Here is a 22,334-nt window from a genome sequence, read left to right as displayed (position 1 = left end):
CTTTCTCCCAATGCAGCAGGAGAAGGCAGAGTGGGAAAACCTGAACAGGATATTAATGCGTCATGGGTTGAAACCTGTGAGTCTCGCTGCCCCCCAAAGCTGCAGAGATACATCAGGTAGTGAAATGTGATTTTTATTTTTGGAAATAGTAACCATATTCATAAGTTCATAAGGCATCTCCAAAGTTGTCACTTTCTAGTGGCAGCAAATAGGCAATCTTCTTTGGCTGTTCAAACCCTTTCATTGTGACTTTGCTTATGTTTTGTGTCTCCAGATATGATTGTCCTAGACCGTGAGTCTTCTCAAGGAATAAGACTTGCATTAAAAACGCTGGTGGAAGACATTGAGCGACAGCAGAAGGTGATGCAGGGGCTAATGGAGGCAAATCGATGTCTTAGGTAAGACAGGGGAAGGAATTTACTTGCAGAGTAAAAGTATTATCAGTACTGGAGTATTCCACTCCAGCCTGGTAGAGATCTTATCTCACCAGAGGCCTAAGACCTTTTTCCTGAGGTTATTGTTCAATATGCAGCAATGCTGTCTCAGTTCCTTTCAAGCTCTTCCCTTGTTTCATCTGCTGCTTCTTCTCATATCAGTGTATTTCCCATACCATACCCATGCTGCCAGAGGATGTTATCAAAGGTCTGCACATAATGTCAGGCATGTGCTTCCTGCACTGTCTATAGTTAAATGAGTTTAAGCTAAAAGCAAGGATTCATTTCTTTTTTCAGAGATGTGGTACGACTGGAACAAGGTCGGGCATCTCGGCAAGAGCAACGGGCTAATGATTTGGAAAATGTGGTGAAAAACATTAAGGCCAAAATTTGTCAGCTGGAAGATGAAACAATAGCTAAGGCATGCCAGCAACAGAGCCAAGTCAAGGAACTTCAAAAAGAGCAACAGGCTTCACGGGTAATTCAGATAGTGCTGCCTGAGGATTCAAACTTTTGACTTATAAAAGATCTCAAAATATTTACATTGATCTAAATAAACATGAATCTTGGGTCATAGGGTTAGTACACTGTTTATAGCTAAGTATTTTCAAACTATGTAGAATTTTCTAGAAATAATTTAGAAAAATGTCTGTATCCCTCTTCCACTGTCTCTTCAGCACAGCTAAAACCCAGGTGCTCATTTTCCTTGGTTCCAAGTGTGTACCTGGGCTTGTACAGTAGAGTCAGCTTGTGGATCAGAACAATTCAGTAATGCTCCCATTGCCTTTTCACAGGTGAAATACCAACAGCAGCAGGAAAAGCTGCAAGAACAGGAAGAGATCATTGCCCACTTGCAGAAGATGCTGAGCAGAGTTGGGAGGGAGGAGCAGCAGCGAGCTGACACTCAAAACAAAATGTTTTGTCAGTTTTGCAAAAGAGCTCCCAAGTCTGTCCTGGATCAGCGGTAAGTGATTCTCTTCATTAAATGAAGAGACATTAAATGAAGAAACAGATTTTAATGTAATGCTTCCTGATATTTATATGGGAAAAAAAAGTAACCTGGAGACTTTAGGAATACAAGATGAAATACGAATTCTTGTGAAGGTACCTCAGTGCAGTGATATTTTTATTTTGTGAAACTGTAAGTCAGATAAATCCATGGCAGAAATTAAAAAATTGCCACCCACTGCCCACACTAGATGTCAGCAGAGGGAAGGGAATGATTCACTCTGCTCTGTAGCTGCAGTGTCAGCTAGGATGATCTCATCCTGGGATTCTAACATTTCAAAATGTGAGTTAAAAATAAACAAACCCCCCAGCAAACACCATCCTTAACCCCCCAAAAAAGAGCTTTTCTAATTTTGGGAAGTGATGTTTGCAACTGTTGACTGCAGGCTTGCTTGTAAGCTTCCAGGTACTTTTAGGTAAGTTCCCAAAGTGTCACAAGGCTGTGTCTCTTGCTAGTAGGATTTCCATAGCTCTGCTACAATCAGACATTTGCCAGTTCCTAGGCCTCAGGTAGCCATTGCTTTATTGTGCTGATAAAAAATCAGCTTTCTAGGCCTGCCCAGCAGTGTTTACCTGGGAGGCTTTTGAGAGGGATTGTGTGTGCTCAGCTTTTTCCTTGAGCCCTCACTGTATCAGAGGAAGGATCACTGAATTTGGTTCCCTGTCCTCCCTCATCTGTCTCTCCAAACCAGACAATCTCAGAGTACTCAAGACACTTTATTTTGATTGTGCCTCTCTGTTAATCTTGCTGGGCAACCACAAGCATAAGATGAGGAGGCTGGTGGGCAGATTTAACTTTTTTCTCCTCTTGAATATTTTGCTGTTTCTAAACTAGTACAGATTCAATGTGTCTGCTTTTCCATTTTGGCAAAGTGTGACCATGGTTGTCTGGTATGAGAGAAACTCCACTGTTTGGAGCAGCCACTTCCAAAGTGCAGTGCAGCTGTGTAAGCTGACCTGTTCCTCTGGGTTGGTCACAGTATGAGTTTTGTGAGAATATCTGAAATTCAAAATTAATTTTTCCTTTCTTCAGGTACCTTTGTCTAATTGACTATTATGAATCTCAAATTAGTCAGATTAAAAAGGAGCTGAGGTAGGTCTCATTGAATGCCCTGTGGTTCTACTCTTCAAAACTTTTTTAGACCTTACTGTTCTTAAGTCTTATAGTGGTTAATATTCTGTGCTCCAGGTATCACTAGCATGTAAGAAATAGCAAAGGGTTATAATAGTGATGGAAATTTAGATTTTGCCAGAGAATAACTGGCAGTCAGGCTAAGCAGTTTCTCAGTCAGGAGACCAGGACAGTTAGGAGGCTTGGGCTATTCAGATACTTGAACTATAAGTCTTTCTTGCTTTCATTCTTTTCCTTCCCCTTTCTCTTTTGCCATAGGCAGAATTACTGCATTAGCTGTGCTCAGTTGATTGATCTCCCAAAACTAAAGGTTTTCAGCTCTATCCCAGTGCCTGCATGGCACAGAGCAACAAACAGATACCTGAGACATTCCTATAGCTTGAGATTACTGTTGACAAAACTGAAATGGGATTTGCTTGTACTGGAGTGTCTCCTGTGGATAAGTGCATTTCATTAGCATATGAAACAGCTTTCCCAGAAATTAGAGCAGGAATCTTAGGGCAGAATATCTATTCTATTTACTTGGTAGTTTTTGGAAGCATTATCATACATAACTGCTAACTAAACCAACTTAAATTTTTGAGCTAAATGAAAACTGCGCTAAGCTGAACCAATTTATTTTTCCCAATAGGCAATATAAAAAAGATGAAGACGAGGTGCAGAGAGAAGTAAAAAACAAGGAAGAGTTCTTAAATCTAGATGCTACTCCTAACTACAAAGCACTGCTCATGGTATGGAACTGCCAAGAATAAGTCAGTGCAGATCTCTCAATGGTAACTCTTCAAGAGCCACATAGAAACATAAACATGTTTGCTTTCTGTCCCTTGTTCTTGTCATGTCTTCTGAACTTGTGACCTCTGTGGGCAGAGTTCCCTGTCCTTGTGCAAAGATTCAGCAAAATGTTGTGAGTCTGCTGGGGATTGCAGTGCTCCACCCGGGGTCTAATGCACCAGGCTCTTGGGCTCAATCACCTGAGTCCTCATCCATGCTGTTTTGCTGTCCAGGCAATTGGGAACCCTTCTTAACATGCACACACTTTAAATTGGTGAAGCTTGTTCATTATGAAATGAGGGCAGTAAAAACAATAACCCAGTCTATGTTGCAGTCTTTCCAGAAGCAGCTTACTGAAACAAAAGCCAAGAACGAACAGCTTTTGCTTGAAAATATAAATCTCAAGAAAAACTTGGAAATAAGGTGAGAAAGGATAAGTGTCATCCTTTGTAAGGCCACTTCAGTAGACTTTGCTTTACAAAGCAGCAGCAATTGTAAAAGTCAAGCGTGAAATCTGTGATCAAAGAAATGAGATAATGCAGCAACAGCCACACTGTTCTTTCTACACTGTTAATAACAGCTGCTAATGGTTAGTTTGCTCTTTATTGCTGTTGTCATGCAGAAATGTACAGAATTTAAATTCCAGAATGATTTTTTGGCACTGGCAAAGCTTTTTTACTTTTTTGCTTGGATTAATTTTATAGATACCTTCCAATGCAAGACATATAACATGGTACTTTTTCTGTCTAGCAGGCCAACTGCACAGGAATTAAAATTTTACAAGCACCAAGTGAAGAAACTACAGAAAGCTTTAAAGAAAACTGCCCAGTAAGTATATTCTTTCAGGGACTTTCATGAATCCTCTGGATTTCTGAAGGCAAGGTTACTCTGCAGCCTGTAATGTAGAGAGTAGCTTATAGACCATGTGCCTTATCAGCATTCTTTGGAGCCTGGTTATGGGCAGCAAGTGCTGCTGGACCTCTAAAGCCCTCTATTTCTGAAATGATGGCAGGGTCTCCAAATGGGGGCACAGCAGTGTGGGGTTTTTTATTTCATTTTGTCTTTCTGGATTTGATTGGAGTTCTTTTGCTGGCAATATGTACAGGGCCATCTCTGGTGTTTGCGGTTTCCATAAGCTGTAAAGGAAGTTCTTGGTTTCATTATGGATTATAAATGGGAAAGTGTGAGTTGGCAAAATGTTGCAGCTACTGAAGTTATGTCCATATTATTCTTAGAAATTGACTGTTTTCTGAAATAGTGCTAAGAAAATACATGGAAGATATAAAGTTCTAGTACGAATGAAGTGTTTTTACCTGTAATTTCACTTAGTCATTTGTCCATGTGTATACTGAATGCTAAATGTTTTATAGCCTGAAAAAGACATCACCTTAACTTGAAAAAAAAAAGACCTGTTGTGTATATTTAAATGGTCTAGTCTCTCAAGCAGTAGGTATAATTTAGATGAAAAGCAGTATTTAGCTTTGTATAATAAGCAGGAAAGATTGTTCCAGCAGAAGCGGATAACAACTGAGCTTGGAATTTGAGCCTTTAGAATAAAATTCTGGATTTTAGGTCTTCAGCCCTAGTGGAACTCTGGTGTCCCTTCTAAATCAGCAAGCAGTCTGGCATAGCCTCAGCCTGGAGACTTGAGATAAAGTATTGGTATTTGCATTGGGTATTGTGTTGTCAATCTGTGTTACTTGGGTCTGATGGAATTCTATTGCCCAGCATCATAACATGGATATTGACTTTGTATGTTTGAATTTAAGTACTACACACCTGGTTCTTCCACCAAGTTAAAAGGTAGCATCTCCTGCTAAGGCTGCTTGTGTGACCCACTGTGTGTGTTTTTGTGCAGATTTTCAGGGAGCAAGACTGAAGAAAAAAAAGAAGAAAAGAAAGACTCTGGGAGAGTTGCCATTGTGGATCAGCTGCAGGCATCTTGCCAGCAATACTTACAGGTACCCAAATTATATCTGTTCTGCATGTTTCTAGCACTGTTACAATGAAATGTTTTACATGTTCTGTTTAGCTGTGTCAAGTGTGCTGGTCTGAGGTTAAGAATGACTATCAAATCCTCTGTGCAAGATGAGTCATTTTTGGATTTGGCAGTTAGTGTAGGCTGGTTCTTGTTCTGTCTGAGTGTAAACTACCTGAAAACACAGCAAGGCAGCAGGTACTAGGTTGGTAAATATGATTTAGCTGAAGTCTGTTCAGAACAAGGGTTCAAGATCTTGGGTGATTGTGGTCTTTATTTTTCTTCTAATTAAAAAGCCTAAATATAATAAAACTTAGCAAACTGTGAACTGTGGAATTTACAATGCCTCGAGTGGATAAATGTTGACTATCCCTCAAAGGGAAGTATTCCTTGCATTACTTCTACATATCTTCTAGCTAGTATATGTTGAAGTCTTTGAGTCTATCGCATGTTGAATGCATATGTAAAATCAGTCAATAGTAATATTGGAGCTATTTATGACTTAATTTTAGACAATCATGACTGATAGAGAGGGATTTTATTACAAAACATCATACATATTTGAGCAATAACATTTTGTTATTCGTTCTTGAAGGTTTTGTCCCATATTGATGCTATTTTGCAAAGCCCAAGAGCTCCTCCGTTAATATTCCGGCCTAGCAAAGGGCCAGTGCAAAATGACAATAAAGAGAATGGACAGGGATGTGGGTTTGAGCACCTTCCACTCACTGTAGAAATGTGGGCAGATCAGCTCATAGCCCTAAAGGTAACAACACATTGTTGTGCTCTGTTTCTTGGTTTCCTTTCATCTGCTCTCCTCTCTTCCATCCCTCCCTATGAGTAGTTGTGGGGGGTTTTTGTGTGTAGCTTTTGTTATTTTCTGATCTGGTGTTAAATTTTACAAATAATCTGCTGTCCATGTGAAGTATGTACCAGAGATACTTCTCTGTGTAAATGTTTTATTTCATTTTATTAAATGAGTCCCTGAGAAGAAACTTAAGCTTTAGAGTCTGGACTTTACATATTGATGATGGTGCATTCTCTTCCTTCCTTATGTCTGACCAGTGACTTTTTGATCCAAATATAAGTGAAATAGTTTTGTTTAAAGCCAAACTCTTTGTGACCAATACTTCCTATTTCACTGAAACTGTAATACATGGCAAATATAATATTTTTTACTCTGTTCTTTTCAAATCAAAGAATGCTAGCAAGACACCATCCTTAAATTCATGAAAATGAAAACCTTAACCTCTCCAGGGCTGGAATGTTTTCTGCATATGAGAAACAGAAAAACACCTGTTTCTATACTAAAAACAACTTAAAGCAGTTTCTAAAATACGTTGGCTCTCCTCCCTTCTTTTAAAAGGATTTGCATAGGTCCTTGAGAAAACTATCTCTGGAATTGCTGCCTTGGAACACTAAAGATCCACAGGACAACAGAGAATCCATACGAGTTGAAGACCTCCAGTTGATAGTAGATGCAATTTTGGAAGAATTAGAACATAAGGAAAAGGTAATTCTTACCAGAGATTTATAATCACAAGTTACTGTGGGATTCTTAAATGCATTCTTCACACAGTGATTAGATTGGTGCATTTGAAAGCCTTGCAGCATTTAAGAAATACCTGTTTGAAGACATTCAGTAGTCAAAGACTGTTTTAACATAATGGATAAATTTACCTTGGGGAAGATTGCTTTAATCAAAAGCACTTGACCAGCAGGGAATTTGCATTGCCCTGTAGTCTCAGGAATTATCCTGTTCTGTCTCTCACGGCTGAGAATACATAAATGCTTCTCTTGGCAACAGAGAAGGAAGCTTTCAAAAGAGTGTTTTGAGTTTGGTGTATGCTTGTGCCTGAAAACTATTGAAACTATGTCTTCAGATTTAAAAATATTTGAAACATTGAGATTTCATAAGGGAAGTTACACCTGCTCTTCACACTGGTTTTAAGAATGTTTCACAGCTTAAAGCACCTTTGCCTTGTTAAGCAGTACCATTGATGAGTTCTTCCTGCTTGCTCTAGAACAGCCAGACACAGTCCTTGCAAACCCTGTCTGCCATAGTCTCTCACTTCCAGAAGTTGTTTGATGTGAATTCTTTGAATGGTGTTTATCCACGGATGAATGAGGTGTACATAAAGCTGGGGGAAATGACCAATGCCATGAGGAACCTCCATGAGCTCCTGGAACTAGGTAAAGACTTACCACCTGCTGCTTGTTCACACCATTCCAAAAAAAAGGAGACAGGTGAAAAGCTGCCCTCTTCATAGAAAATAATGTTGAGCTGTTGAGAAATGAATTAACTAGGTGTTTCCTTCACTGGGAAAACAAAAATACATTCCTGTCAATTTATAGCTCAAATAGCAAATCCCCATTATTTGTAAGCCTTTAGCAGTTGCTGAGGAATAACAGGGAGGCAGAAGAAGAAAATAACAGGGGAAATAGAATTTTTTTTTCCACAAAGCTTTTTTTTTTTTTTATAATTGTTGTTCATTCTCCACTTGAAAGATAACAAGTTTAGGGAAGAAAATAACTTGCTCTAGGATGTAGATTTCTACTCAGTAATTCATTCAACTCTAATTGGGTCCAGTTCTCAGAAAGTTCCATCTTATGCTGCTAAACTTAAAAACCAAAACAAGTTGTTGAATGTCAAAAACTGTCAGTATTCAGAGGGTGTAGTTGGTTATTTCCTTTCTGGTGGAAACTTCTGTAGAACAGCAGCTGCTGCTGCTGGGTTAAAAGGTTGGGCTGGGCTGTAGGATGTCCAGCCCCAGAGCCCCTGGGCTGCTGAGCCTCATTCAAGGAGGAAAGCAGTGTTTCTGCCTGCAGCCAGCATGGGAGAGGAGGAAACCTCACCTCCCCCTAATAACTGCAGCTCAGAAGATTCCTTGTCCAAACCTAGTTCTTCTGAAATTGGAGGAAAGGACAAGGAGGCTGCTACCTTCAGTCACAGCACTACAGACAGGCTGAAATTCAATACCAAAACAAGTTCTGGGTGTTAACAAAAAACATCCTCCTCCAAACATTTCCATGTTTGTTAAGCAGGTTCCTTATTGGCCTAGCCCCTACAGTGTGTCTGCTGTGTCACAAGAACCTAATTAATAACCCCTTCTCTCTATATATAATTTCAGTGGCTGATTTCCACTGACAGGAAGGGTGCACTTTAGTACCCTCTCTGCTGTGAACACACAGCTCTGCCAAAGTTTTTTTAGCCACTAAAGGATTAGTGAGAGAATCCCCATTCCTAGCTAATATTTGTTTATTTCTGACCATTTGTTTATTTCTGTTTTCTGTGAATGATGGAATGTATATGCTAGATCTATGAAAACCAAATAAAATCTGTGTACCTGCAAAAATTCAACTGTGCCTAAAATACTTTCCTGTTATTACTGTTAAAAGAATCATGAGGTGTTTGTTTTTCCACAGACAGTTCAGCTCCACCCACTGTGGTAGTGAATACTGTTGGGAAACTGTGTGACATCATTAATAAGAACGTGACTGAGCAGGTACAGCAGCTTCTGGGCACCCAAGACATCCACAGGTATGTGGGGCTATTCCACTGCTGACCATTCTGCAAACATCAAATGTAGTAATTGAGAACTGGCAAAAAGTGATGCTGAAAGAAACTTCTATCATTTGTTACAAAGTCAGTGAGCTGCAACAGCACAGGTGTTAGTTACTGCTGTCCTGCTTGAAACAAATCTTGTATCCTGTCAAAAAGAAAAAGCTAGACAGAGGGAAAAATTGAGGCCAGAAGGTTCCAAAACACTCTCTGGTTTGCATGGATAATGTGATCAAACAAGCCTTAATGGGATACATGTTTCATCAGGAGACAAATCCGGCACCTGGGTGGGGAGGAGAAAGTGATGCAAGTCTCAGATGTAACATTGAAGTGTTCTAGTTGCCAAGGCAGGGTTTGCCTTGAGCTGCCTACAAATACTTTAGAAACTGGACAAATCCAGTTATACGTTCAACAGGTAACAGCTACATCTAGGTGGTAGCAGACCCTAAGGGCTTGCATTCAGCATATGCTTTACACACAAACTAAAAAGGGAGCAGGCAGCAAGTCTGACACATGCTGAGTTAACAATACTCACTCCCTCAGCCTTTCTGCACTCATTTCTCAGTTTTAGCTGGAGAACAGCTGCTTATAAAGCATTTCTTGCTCTACCTCCAAGGCAGTTATACCAGCCACCCCCAGGCAGTATATTTAGCATATACAGACAAATGTTCCAGGCCCCAGACTACCTGGAGCCATGTGAGGGGGAAAGGAAGGATGTGTATACAGCATTAGTAGTGAAATCAGAGATCCTCATGACAGCTCCCTTGTTGGCTGCAGGGTTCAGAACTGGAGAACAGAACAGTGGTGTCCATGGTTTTAGATATGAAGTAGCAATATTTTCACAAAATCGTGGCACAGAACAACAAAATGGCTGAGAGGATGAACTTGCCATGTCCTTGTACCTCTTACTGATTGTCTCTGTCTCACTTTCCATTCCAGTATCATCAATAAGCTTGAAGAACATGAGTGCTTCTTTCCACCCTTTCAAGCTCTCATTCAAGATTTGCTGTGTCTTCTAGGTAATACTTGCAACAGTAATTATCTTCATGCCAACACTTCCTCATATAACTCTAAACAGTTAACACGTGTTTTCTTTACTCACTCCTCCTGTGCTAAAACAGGAGGAGGATGTGAGGGAAGGTGCTGCCTTTTGTCTCACTCTCCTTCTTTCCACCTTTCCTGAGGAAGTGACCAAAAAACTTCATTTTCATTTAACATGGGGTTGCATTTATTTAAGCATATTACTTATAAGCCCAATTGATTTTTTTTTTCTGAAAGCATTAAAAGATTGGAAGAATTTATTTAATCCACCATCTGTTTAAGTTAGAATTTTGGTTGAATTCAAAGGTATTCTGGGTTCCTAAGCCTAACCCTTTTGCTTTCCCTTTTGTTGCAGAGATCAGTAACGTGGATGATATTTTACCTGCAGTGCAAAACCTGAAATGGGGAGCTGGTTATGGGTGACTCTGCTCTTCCTGAGCAAGACTTTTCTTACCTGTGAAGGTGCACCTGCTGGTGCACATGACATTGCAGCTACCTCCTAAGCAACAATTCCAGATTTTTTTTTTTTTACTTAAATAAAAGTTTTTGCATTTTTAATTTTTTTTTTTTTAATTCTTGGTCAATTGAAGAAAAACTTTAACTGCTGTCAACTGGTCTACTCAATCCCAGAGAAAGAACCAATATACTCTGTATCAGTCCAGGAAACTGAACCCAGCACAACACCAGGCAAACTCTAACCACTTTTAATATTGCTGACACAGTAATTATGAGGTAAAGATGCCCTTACTGCCAGAGCCAGCACACTAACACAAATGCTCAATCTTGGTTTTCTTGAGAGCCTATTTTAAAATGAGGTTCACATTTCCAGATTGGTTTGGGATGGGAACATTGTTACTCAGTGAGTATTCTCTCTGATTATGGACTCCGGGTTAATGTAATCTAGGCCAAAAATCTTTGAAATTTGCTTCAGGCGATGGTTTGAAGTTACCATCATTGTATTCCAAAAGTCAGTTTTAGAAAGGATTAGATCAAGTCTCTTATTCAAGACAATTAGAAGTTTATTGTACAGAAACAAGTACACCAAGCTTCCAAAAATATTTTGCCTCAATATTATTAAAGCTTAGTTTACAAAACTTTGCTGTTCCTCAGACAGAATCTGGGTTTACAAGATTTTGAAATGTACTGTAACAAAGGACAAAACCAGTTAAGGTGTCACAAACTAAAACCTTAATGACATCTTGGTAAGTTCATCTCCCTGCTTTGGAAGCTCATTATTTACATACCTGCAGCCACAGTCAGCTAAGGTACTTTTGAACAGTGGACTACCAACTTCTTAGTTTCTTAAAAAAAAAATCTAATTAAGAGTTTCTCTTTTAAAAGGTTCTGTAGCCCTACAGCTGAAGAATACTGTTTCAAAATGTATTCTTTTAAAAGTACACCACTGCCATGTTAAAACAACATGAACAAGCTCCTAGGGCCATCAGACTGCCAAGCAAAGTAATGACACCTGGCTGACAGTCTAAAATCTCCCCAGGTACAACCCTTCTTTAAGAGAGGTTTCACACTTAAAGGTCCTTTGAGGAGGGATTTGCCAGAAATAGCAAAAATAAAGGACTTATTCTTTAAGGACAAATTATTCCCTATGTGGGGGAAAATATGTTTAACTTCAGTGAGAACTAATCCCTGAATAGGATCATTAAATTTGCATGTCCTCAGCTGGAGCCTGCTTCAAATTTGCAATGACTGTGCAAAACATGTTAATTACAAGAGATATGTACATCCATAGGAAGCTGAAAAATTAGTAACTTATGTACATGAGAAGAAATCAGATTTTCTTGCGTCTGCTCCTTGTCAGCTCATACCTGCAAGACAGACACAATAAGTAATTACCATAGTTGAAAACCTTCTTAACAATTTTAACTGGAACAATGGAGAAAACTTGGGCTGCTTGCTTGCTTCTGCTCCACAGGCAGCACAGCAAAGGATGCTCCAGAGATGGCCTCAAACTTCAGCTCCTCACCAGGAACTTTGGGTGCATTCTTTTTTCCTCTTCCCATAATTGCCCTGAGACACACACACAAGCTGGCCAGGGAAATGTGGTTTTCCTATTGGAATATTGGCTCACTGCCCGTGCAGATGGCAAGCTCCTAGACTACCCACACTACATTCCTTGGGCTCCACTGAAGGAGAAAGAAGGAAGAACTCCTGCCATTTACTAAAGACACAGAAGTGAAAAAAACACCCAGCCTGGTTCTCTGTTCTGCCTCAGACCAGGAACATACAAACCTCAGAACCACAATGAACGCACAAGCAAAACTGTAAGTGGCTTATTATAATAGTTTCTATAAATGCTTTGTAATTAAAGTTTTATCATACATATATATTGCTGATCAGAGTATTTAGTTAAGATCTTTATTCAAGTTAAAATTTGTTGCCAGGTTACTTTAATAAACAAAATTCTTTTACTTATGTGCCCCTGTGGCTTTTATGGTAACTTAAAATATGCTGAAGACTATAATTGACACAGGCATCTCATTAAAGCTGTCTCACAGGGCAGGCACTGCACAGCCAATGGATTAACACACAATTTAGATAGAACTACCAGATTAGCTCAAGTTAGTACTGCCTTTGCAGGTTAGATATTCTTCTTGCTCACCCAAATACAGCCCAGTTACCAGCACTCACTCCCACAGCAGTCATGCAAGCTCCCAGCAAAGCAATGTTTGGAAGTATGGAAATGAGTACTTACCATTGGGCAAAACCTTTTATTAAATCCTCCCGGGACAAGTCAATGCGCACCTTTAAAAAGCAAATTTTATTTGTTTGTAGGTTATTCAGCATATAAATTGATTAGCTGAACTACCACTCCTCCCAAGTCAGACCCACTTTCCAGCTGTGGGGCTGCAGTTCAGGCTTGAGGAAAAATGGAGCTTCCCACATTCCCAGGATAGTGTAGGCATGAACCAGCTCCATTTCCTATAGCACTAGTTGGAAATTTATCTGTCACAGAAGAAGCAATTGCAGTTTACTTTTCACAGAATCAAAGCTGTTCACAGAAAGTCAAAGCAGTGTTGGCAAATGGTGGGGTTTAGTCCCAATGCCTTTCTCAGCTCTGTATTTGCACTCTTGGAGCCATTCCCCCCACAGGCAGCACCAGGGCCCATGAACCACGGCTTACTTCAGGAGCACCCTTCTGAAATGAGACCACAGAGCTCCCACATGAATACAGCCTCATTTGAGATGAAAATCTGGCAGAAAAAAAACTGTTTCCAGATTGCCAGTCCTATCACTGAGAATCAGTTACTGGAGCCACATTTGAGGATTTCAGGAATAGCCCAGAGTGTTCAGCTCTGTTATATCTGTAATGGAGATTCTTTAAACTTACTTTCCCCAGCTCCTTCCTCTCCTGTGAAATGAATGGCCTGCTGTTTTTCACTGCAATGTCCAGTGTCCTTTTCTTGACGTTTTCCAAAGATTCAAAAAATTCAAACCTTGAAATAAAGTTTAAAAAGAAGAGACTTAAGGCAAAAACTAAAATCCTGTGAGCACCAGTGGGCAGAATATAGTGACAGAGTACAGCATCAATGGCCAGGACTTCAACAGGGAAGGAACACACAGAAAAGGCAATTCTAGAGTGAGGTTTATCCACATTGCAGGGAACCTTTTCCAGGCCTCATGAAAGATGACAACACTGTGTTCAGACTGTCCACCGTACCAGGGGGAAGGAGGAAAACATGCATCCATGATGAAATGCCATTTAACATTATTTTCCCCTCTCCATGGAAGATCAGCATGTTTTCCATGCAATGTTCATTACTCAAGAGGAAATAGTCATGAGCCAACCCCCCAAGTTCACAGAGCAGCCTTGCACCACACCAAGAACAGACAAAGGCTGAAACCTGTGGCAATTAAATTCTTAATGGCTCTGACTCAAGCCTCTGGCACACATGGCTAATGTCAAGTGAGTTTTGTCCATGCTAAATCACTCCAGTTCTGCCCACCTGAATAGCTTTTCCTCAAGTCAGAGCTGTGAAACAGGTAAGGTGTTTTGGAGCTAAGCATTATCTTTAATTGAGGATGTACAGGATACGTCAGTACTGAGGATGGGGAAAAGGAAATGCTCTTCCCAGCTGCTGGGATGGCACTAAATCAGTGCAGTTACTTAAGAACAGACATAAGCAGAATCCTCAGCTTTGGTGTTTTGAGTGTTAAGGAATATTTTAAAATCTTTTCTCCATTTCTGACTTACACAGAAAGGACATAACACAGGAAAAATATAAGCCACCCAGGATCAACCAATATTCACATATATCCATGTGTACCTTCCTCTAATTATGGGATTAAAACACCTCTCAAAAGAGCTCTACTTCTAAGTGTTACTGTGTTTGGGTTTATGCCAAATACATTCCATTTCAGTGTGACACTGTCAGCAAAGAGGTGGGAGCATTTTACCCTGCTCGCACCAGGCCTTGATGACAACATCCACCTGCGTGCCCAAAGGCTGCTCCAGCCTCAAAAGGCTCTGTACTTCTGCCTGGACCTTTGGAAAGATGTCAGAATAAGCATCAGGCAAAGCAATGTGAACAGAGCAGTGGGCTCTGGGAGGTACATGAATGGGCAGATTGCCTCTGCCATGACAGAGAGTTAAACACAGCCGGAGAATGTCAGTTTGCAGAGAAGCAAATGCAGCATGGGGGCAGAGAAGGGGCAGGGAAGATGTCCCCTTCTTCTGGGGGATTTGCAACACCACAGGCAGAGCAAGGCCAGCCCCAAGTACTTGTAAATCACAGTCCAAGTGCCATTTGTTTCAGAAAAGTTGGAAACATTCACAAGAGAGTCCTTAGGAGCTACACTAGCACACCTTAAGAAGCCCTGTCATTACACAGAGATCATAACTATTCCAACCATAATAACAATTTACATTTTCTTACTTCTCATCATATTGGGGGTTCAGAGTTTTTTTCTTAACAGAAGTCTTCTTCCTGCTTGTCCATCTTCTGTCTGGAAGCAGGTATATACGGACATATGGATCAACCCCACGATTGGAAGAGGGTACCAAGTTTCTGTTAAAAGGAAAACAGATAATCAAGGCAGGTTCTCTCACTGTGTGTTTAATACCTTGACTCTCTTGGCATCAGACCAACCCTTCACATGCTAAAAACATTCATCCCAGGAGCTGGAACATAAGCAAATAAAACTTTAAGGCTGTTTAGTTAAAATCTTTACTCCTGAGGATGTGGCCACTTACAGGGGTTCCGAAATTAACAATTACATATTCAGTCATAGGTATCAACCCTTGTCACAAAGCCTATCCCAACACCCCAAGACACACACCAGTTGTCAGTGTTGTCCAGAGGGAATTTTGGGATGGTGACAGTTGAAGCATCTCTACTGCAGCGAGCAGTACAACTCACTGGGTTCCTTCCCTGACCTGCTGCTGGCACTGACCAGAGCTGGGCACAGAGGCTGCACAGCTGGAAGCCAGCCAGCACTAAGGCATCTCCTGCTGCATGTGGCTCTGCTCCAGCTTTGCTGGATGACTGATAGAGCTCAGAGAGCTCTTCCCTCTGTGAGCCATCACAGGCATTACCTGCAGCCATTGACCAGCACAACGAGGCTCTGCCGGATGGAAGCGTAGCGCACGGTCAGCTGGATCTCCCCCAGAGGCATCTCAGTCCCACTGCAAGACATTGCACAGGCAAGGCTTTTAATACAGCCACTGAGCAGCCCACAAGCAGACTAAAATCAGCTTTCAGGGCACCATCCTTTTTCCTGGCAGCCTAAGTTTGCTGTCTAGGAAGCAGCTGGACCACAGAGGGCCCACAGAAGCCCCATCCCTGCCTTCTCTGCAGATACCTGATTTCAGTCCCACAACACAAACTGCCAAAAATGCCCCAATGTGGCCACCGTAAATGGAGCAGCAAAGTACAGGTTAGTGTGTCACACATTCCCTCAGGAATGTCTGTATATGCAAAATGGGACCTTTTGCATATTCCATTCCGCATGTTATTAAAGTGGTTCAAAATCCAAAATATTACTTAAAAATGGTTTAAAATAGTTTATAAATTAAGCCCTGTTCAAAGCTAGAAAATTCACCAGTCACCAATTCACCAAATTGCAGCTGGAGTTGAGTTTTATGTTCAGGTTTATAACTACTCTGATGGTCTCTTAAATGAGGTGGATCTTTGTAACTTCTGTTGATTAAGGGTTCCACAAGCTCCATTCTGTGCCCCAGGAGGAACAAATCCTTCTCTCCATCCTGCCTGACAGAGCAGCCTCACACTGAGCACTGTGAGAAGGACATACACAAGCACAGCTCTCCAAAAAAAACTTTGTTCACTGCATTATCAGTCTTAAAATGTGGTGGATAAACACATTCAGAGCTTTAAGCAGCCAGAGGTGCCTATCAAGAGTTTAGGTTATTACAGAAGTGGGATGTTGAGGCTTCGAATATCCTGTTGTTAAATGAGCGTTGAAAAGCTCTTCAACAATATAAAGCCAACACATGCAGCACTCTTAGGAGAGCCATAGACTGAATACTTTCCCTTTATACCTGCTCTGACAGTGCCCTGTAATTTACTTTGCTGTTGACTGGAATACCTAGGTCAACTCTTTGTAAGGTGACTTGAGACCAAACACCCCAAACCATTTAGCAGCCTTAAATTCACCTCTGTGCAACAGTAACACCTGAACTTTCTCAAGAAAAGAACAATTCAGCTGGAAGAACACCTACTTATGAATGTCCAGGTTGCTGCTACTTAATTCAAAGCAGGAAGAAGGCAGGGACCCCAGTGAAGTGACACTGGGTGCCACCCTCATTTCCTGCAGGACGGGCAGCGTGGGCATGGCCACTGCTCCGCTGGGCAATGCTGATGGTGGGCCATGCTCTGGGTTTTGCTTGCCCTCTGCTTCATCAAGGCCAGACACAGTTTCACTTGGTACAGGGGCTCCTGAACTGTCTTTAGTGTCCAGGTCTTCTTCACCACTGTCCTTTTTTGGCAGAGATTCAGGTGCTGCAGAGTCTTTGCTCATGGGAGGTACTTTTGAGACTTGTGGAGAGGAAAACTTCTGCAGGTTTCCAGCCTTCTCTGTGACACGCACGGGACCTAGCTTCGAGGCATTGACACCAGCCTTGACTCTTTGTGGATCAGGTTCTTCAACATTCAGTGCCTAAAAATCGCAAGGGAAGACAGTGAGTGCTGCTCCCACAGCACTGGGGTGGATGCCAGCATTACCACCCAGAAGGAAATTTCACCACAAAACTGTAACAGCAGAACTCTGCCATTAGAGATGAAAGGGGCCCCTGGGATTCACTGTGGTGTTCTCTCCTCTTATCCTAGTGTGTTTGTACTGAGCAGTGTTATAAACACTGATCCAGAGCACGGTGAGGAAACAACTCCTAAGCATCAGTGCTGATTTCCCCAGCTTAGATTTTCTCAGTCCACCTCTTTATTGTAGTGAGAAATTTCTCAGCCATGGCACTAAGTTTTATGAAGCTCCAGGGATACCTCTCAACTCCACCATACACTTCTAATTTCAATTAAATACCTTATCACACCTCCGCTTTCTACTCAACTGTGAAGCAAAGTTGCCTTTCTTCATGCCCACCTTTCATCTCTTTTGCCTAGCTACAAATGGATGCTTCTGCAGAGGAAACTGAGTGAATATGGGAAAGAACAACTCACCCGCAGTACAAGTTTCATCTTAATGAAGCTGTCTGAACTGGAATGGTCCAGCTGGAATCTCTGATCCAGAGTCATGTTTGGGTCCTTCAGTAAGTGGGAGAGACACACCACTGAAGTTCCCAGGGCACTATCCCACTCCTTGTCTTTTATCTGGGGCATGGAAGAAAACAAAAGTTTTTATTAGCCGGCAAACTGGGAAGTGCACCACTGGGAATGCAAAAGCAAAGCAAGAAGGTATTTCAGACAGAAACCAAAATTAGCTTCTTTGCTTCAGTATGGTTACATCCAAATGGGTGATGCCATTATTCCAGAAGGGTAACAAGTTAGTGCATTTGTAGTAAAAATCCGATCTCTAACTATGTGAGAAAGAAGTACTTTAGCAGAAAAATCATGCCCTGAGATTCACTTGATTTTCCTTGCTCACTTTGGGGACAATGTCCTAAGCAGCTGAGATGGCAACTGGTTCTAAATCTTCACATATATTTTAGGTAACAGTTTGTTTAGTCTACTTAACCCCAATACACCTTCCAAGTTCAATTCCTTTCTGTATCCAAGTGACCAGCCACAGAACTGGCTGTGGCTGCAATGCTGCTAATGAGAGACAGGGCTGCTTAACGAGCCAGAACACAGAGGTGAAGAGGTAGGGCTCTGGTTGAGAATTATGAAGGCTGCAATTTCTGACAGCAAAATATTGATGTCTTTACTAAAGACAGACCTGTATGAAATGTCCTTTGCACTTTGCAGCCAGAAACATCCCACATTTCGAACTAAGACACTGCACATTACATGATGCTAGAACAAAGGTAGATACCACCACCACCTAATAGAGAATTGTCTGTGCAACATGTGCTTCTTCCACCTTTTAGTAGGAGGAACCCAGTATATGACAATCCCACACAGAAACAACCAGCACTGGGCTCCATAGAACAGGTTTCTTCCTACAGATGTGCAGCTGGTCTTCAAAGGAAAGGCTTTTATCTCACCTCAATGTGGAGTGACTGGGAATGAGCACTGTGGACAAAGAAGGTGAAAGCCTGGCCCCACGTGGGATCTTTGCTGAAATTGCAGGTCTGCAACAAGAACATGCATTGGTTTAGTCTCTGAGAAGCAAAGAATGCAGGACACTGATCACCAGAGAGGGCCATGGTGGCCCTCAGTGATGCTACACCCCAGCTGTATAGAGAGTGGAAATTCCAGGTCAGAAGCATATGGTAGTGAAGTCTCTGGCAAAACCAGAACAAGTTCTTTGGAGTGTGGAAATGCCAAAGAACAAGTCTGGTGAGCTGCAATTGGCCCCACCAGCACTGCCTGGACCAGCAGCCTGCCTCACCTGCAGCACTCCCTCCCTCCCTCCCACCTTCCCACCCAGGGAGAGCCAGAGCACTGCTTCCAGCCTGCAGCACTCTGAGCCAGCTCCCAAAGCTGCAGTGAGCTGGCAGGCAAGGGCAGAAAAGCTGGAGGGGCAGTTTCAGGGGGGTAGAACTCATGGGAAGTGTAGGAGGGCACAGCTTCAGCACCATCCACTTCAAAGAGGAAAGAGCATGGAAAGCACCCAAGGGGACTGTGGCTGCTCTGTAAACCAGCTGTCCCTGCCAGGCCATGAGTCCAGGCAGCAAGTGGAAAGGAGCAGGGAAAGCCTGGAAGCCTGACCTAGCTTAGGAGAGGCATGTGATGTGGTAGGGAAAGGGAAAACCACAAAAGGTAAAAATGCAAGTAGAACCCAATTTCTGGGTGGAGCAAGGGGAAGGAATAAAGGAAAATAGGTGGCAGTCCTGTATGCTTATGTGTAGCCAACAGGATTCATTCTTATTTGCTGGGAGTCCAAAAGAACAGAGCTCATCCACATCCAGCTGCAGGACAGGGAACATGGCAGCTACCAGGAGGGCAGAGCTCAGCTGTTGCTCATAGTCATGAGGCAAAAGTAATTTTTAAATAATGAAAAAGGACCTGGAAGTGAAGCAGAGGAGATGCAGATCCATCTTGTCCAGGTTTAAAAACAAAACAAAACACAAAACAAAACAGTAAAACTGTGATACACAGGAGCCAGGAAAAACTCAAAGGAAGGAATAAAAGCCAGCTTGATACAAATGATGCCCTGCTCTGAGAAACCATAAGCTGGGTTGGAGACTTACAGAACTAGAGTGTCTGGGCCAAGATGAACTCTTGGACATAGGCATGGAACTACACATGTGTACAGCAGCTGGCCAGACACCATCCACCACCACAACTCGGTGACACAGTGGGTCCACTCCCAGGCTCTGCAGCCATCACTACAGGTACAGCTCTTCACATCAGCTTCACAAGAAGTCCTTTCCTTCCTAGGGGATACTTGGGGACAGTCACCCATAAGATGGAAAGTATCTAATGAAAGCAGAAGAATTAAACAGCCTCACCTTACTCTTCTGAGTCTTGTTCCCAACTGTGAGCAGGACAAAGGAGGAAGGTTCTCGTTCCATCTTCTGTCATTTAATACAAGGAAGAAAGAAGAAAGCAGAAAAAAAAACATTAAGAAATTTATAGTTTTCAGGAAGCAATATCAAACCACTATTCTTACTTGAAGTAAGTTGCTGGAAAGCTGACAATATTTTCTGGATGTGGGACCCCTGAGGAGTGTAGTACACAGGAAAGCCTCCAGCAATAACACAGCACAGTCTTACTCTCCACCAGCAAGAGTACACATTTAAGCCAAAGCTTTATGTATTTAGGTTTCAACAGGTGAGCAGTTAAAAATTTGTCAGAAGCTGGGAGGAAACAGAGAGAAGAGCTGAAGGCTCAGTGGGGAATTTTGGTCTTTCCTGACTGAATCAGGACTCTCAGAATTGGTTTCCAAGGCTCAGGACTTGCTCCAAAGCAGCTGGAAGTGAGTCCTTGGCATCAAATAACAATTCCTGTCTGGAAGCAACAATACTGAACCTCTTGCACCTCTTTGCACTAATGCTATAGAAGTTAAGCCTGAGAATCTGGTCTTGCACAACACTACATACAAAGTGCACACAGTGAGGTCCAGAATTAAGGACTATTGACTGTAATGTGTATCACAGTGCTGGTAACTCATCTAAATTGTAGAGATGCTATTTAGGAGAGGAGCTACTTGGAGAGAATGGGAAGCTTTCTTGACAGCTCGGAGCTGTACTTGTGAGTAGCCTGTTCAAGAAAGAAGGGAGAAAGACATTCTTCCCTATACCTGCCATTTACATAACAGGAGCAAAATGCAGTATTTGGGGGAAGAAGTAAACAGAAGCTATGAGAGAGAAGGTATGAATGACAGAGAGGCCTCTGAATCCCTCTAAAGCCAAGGGGGGAGGAATCTGGTGGTCAGGTCTCCAGTGAACAGGAAAGTTACCACAAATGAGCGTGTTTCTCCCTGCTCAATGTCAAGCTGGAACAGCTAGCAAGGAAACAAAGAGCAGCAGCAAGGATATTATGACTTAGTCTGATGTCTGGAGACTCTCTTTTGTGTAAGAAAGACAACCACGTACACAATCAAACATTTCTGTGTTGCATTCCCACTTTGGCTGCCTAGATTTTCACTGGGGTGGGCTTTCAATCACTATTTTGAACCCCTGCTCATCACTTAGATTCTGATAGTGGAGAGATTATTTCTTTTTAACCACTGCCAGTTTCAGTTCCTATGACACCACATAATCGAGAACCTTGTTTTGCAAGTGTGGGAGAAGAATATAAATTTTACCTTGAGGTACTTGTTGTTTTTGATCTTCTTTGTTCCACATTCACCATTCGAATACTCAAAGTGGTTTTTCTGAATTGGTGAAAGAGTATTTAAAACAGTTAATTTGTTGTTTTCAAAAAAAGGAGGTTAGGAGTGAAGGCTGCTGCACGGGGTTTGTACTTACAGGGAGGTTGAAGGCACTGTCCAAGTAGACAATCAGAATGGCTGTAGACAGTCCCTTCTTATCCTGTAAAGGCAGGGAAAGATAAAAAAAATCAAAACACAAAGTAGTCATGAATCACCCACCAAGGACAATGAGAAACATAGCAAAATTCCAAGGGCAGCTTCTGAAGGCTAAGCAGCTCTCTGCTTTTCTCTAAAACTTGCAATTTAGAGGAGCTCAAGTCAACACAGCATGACAGTTCAAAGCAGACCAGTAAGAAGATGTGTAACTCTTTTCAATTCCCTGCCTTTAATGTTTGTCAATCTCTCAGTGCAGAACTGGTTGGGTTCCCCAGTGCAGCAAAACACCTAAAAACATGTTCAACCACATACATCAACATGAATCCAGTGTCAGCAGAACAAAGCCTGGGAACAATTTTATTCACTCCAGTGGAATTCAAATGGTTTTGCTTGGTTATGAAGAAACAGCTTCTCTGGGAGATGGGCTTTATCCAAGCCATTCTGCTGGACAAACTACACACCACTTGGAAACAAAGCCTAACCAAGCACCACTGCTGGGTATTTGCCTGTGACTAGTACAGATTATTTCAGGGGTCCAGGGTCCTACACATATCCTAGATGAAGAGGGAGGAAAAAAATTGTGAAAGAAAAGAACACCTGAGAAGCCACTTTGCAGTGAGTCAAACAAAGATTTGCTAATTCAAGCAAAAAGAGCTGCCAGATTTGAGTTAGTCTTGAATAACCAAGAGACCAGGGGCAAGCAAATGCCCTTCCTCTGCAGGAGCGGCAGGGAGGGAATTACACCAAAACTTTGCCAGACAAAAATAAATTCTTGTGATTTTGCCTGGGGTTTCTAATTTTATGCACTCCTTTGTTGATGACTGGACAGGGATCAGAGCACCTGAATCC

General features: G+C 41.9%; 2 protein-coding genes across 4 annotated transcripts in view; one reads left to right on the top strand and one right to left on the bottom strand.

The window, feature by feature from the left end:
- The first annotated feature begins 10 nt into the window (after nt 1-10).
- On the top strand, nt 11-10,484 carry CEP70 (centrosomal protein 70). Of its 3 annotated transcripts, none has more exons than XM_031056940.1 (14): nt 11-116; nt 275-398; nt 732-912; nt 1,229-1,398; nt 3,206-3,305; nt 3,680-3,768; nt 4,099-4,173; nt 5,204-5,306; nt 5,919-6,089; nt 6,690-6,836; nt 7,348-7,516; nt 8,750-8,864; nt 9,825-9,904; nt 10,282-10,484. In XM_031056940.1, the coding sequence occupies exons 1-14, from the start codon at nt 11-13 to the stop codon at nt 10,347-10,349; spliced, it is 1,698 nt and encodes a 565-aa protein (XP_030912800.1). In that variant the 3' UTR covers nt 10,350-10,484. The 3 variants fall into 3 exon arrangements, with proteins under 3 accessions (XP_030912800.1, XP_030912794.1, XP_030912803.1); XM_031056934.1 differs by having other exon boundaries at nt 4,096-4,173; XM_031056943.1 differs by lacking the exon at nt 5,919-6,089 and having other exon boundaries at nt 4,096-4,173.
- Nucleotides 10,485-11,008: 524 nt separating this feature from the next.
- Nucleotides 11,009-22,334, bottom strand: part of ESYT3 (extended synaptotagmin 3) — a 30,542-nt gene continuing 19,216 nt past the window's right edge. The window contains exons 13-23 of the mRNA XM_005415749.2: nt 21,427-21,489; nt 21,264-21,332; nt 19,966-20,031; nt 18,556-18,642; nt 17,573-17,722; nt 16,621-17,057; nt 15,478-15,567; nt 14,819-14,950; nt 13,273-13,378; nt 12,637-12,686; nt 11,009-11,749 (exon numbers count right to left, since the gene is read on the bottom strand). Coding sequence (XP_005415806.2) covers nt 11,713-11,749; nt 12,637-12,686; nt 13,273-13,378; nt 14,819-14,950; nt 15,478-15,567; nt 16,621-17,057; nt 17,573-17,722; nt 18,556-18,642; nt 19,966-20,031; nt 21,264-21,332; nt 21,427-21,489 — 1,287 coding nt within the window. The 3' untranslated portion in view covers nt 11,009-11,712. The remainder of the gene's footprint in view (nt 11,750-12,636; nt 12,687-13,272; nt 13,379-14,818; nt 14,951-15,477; nt 15,568-16,620; nt 17,058-17,572; nt 17,723-18,555; nt 18,643-19,965; nt 20,032-21,263; nt 21,333-21,426; nt 21,490-22,334) is intronic.

Source organism: Geospiza fortis, unplaced genomic scaffold (genome assembly GCF_000277835.1).
Source record: "Geospiza fortis unplaced genomic scaffold, GeoFor_1.0 scaffold112, whole genome shotgun sequence".
Taxonomy (NCBI): domain Eukaryota; kingdom Metazoa; phylum Chordata; class Aves; order Passeriformes; family Thraupidae; genus Geospiza; species Geospiza fortis.
This window is presented reverse-complemented; position numbering and strand designations above follow the sequence as displayed.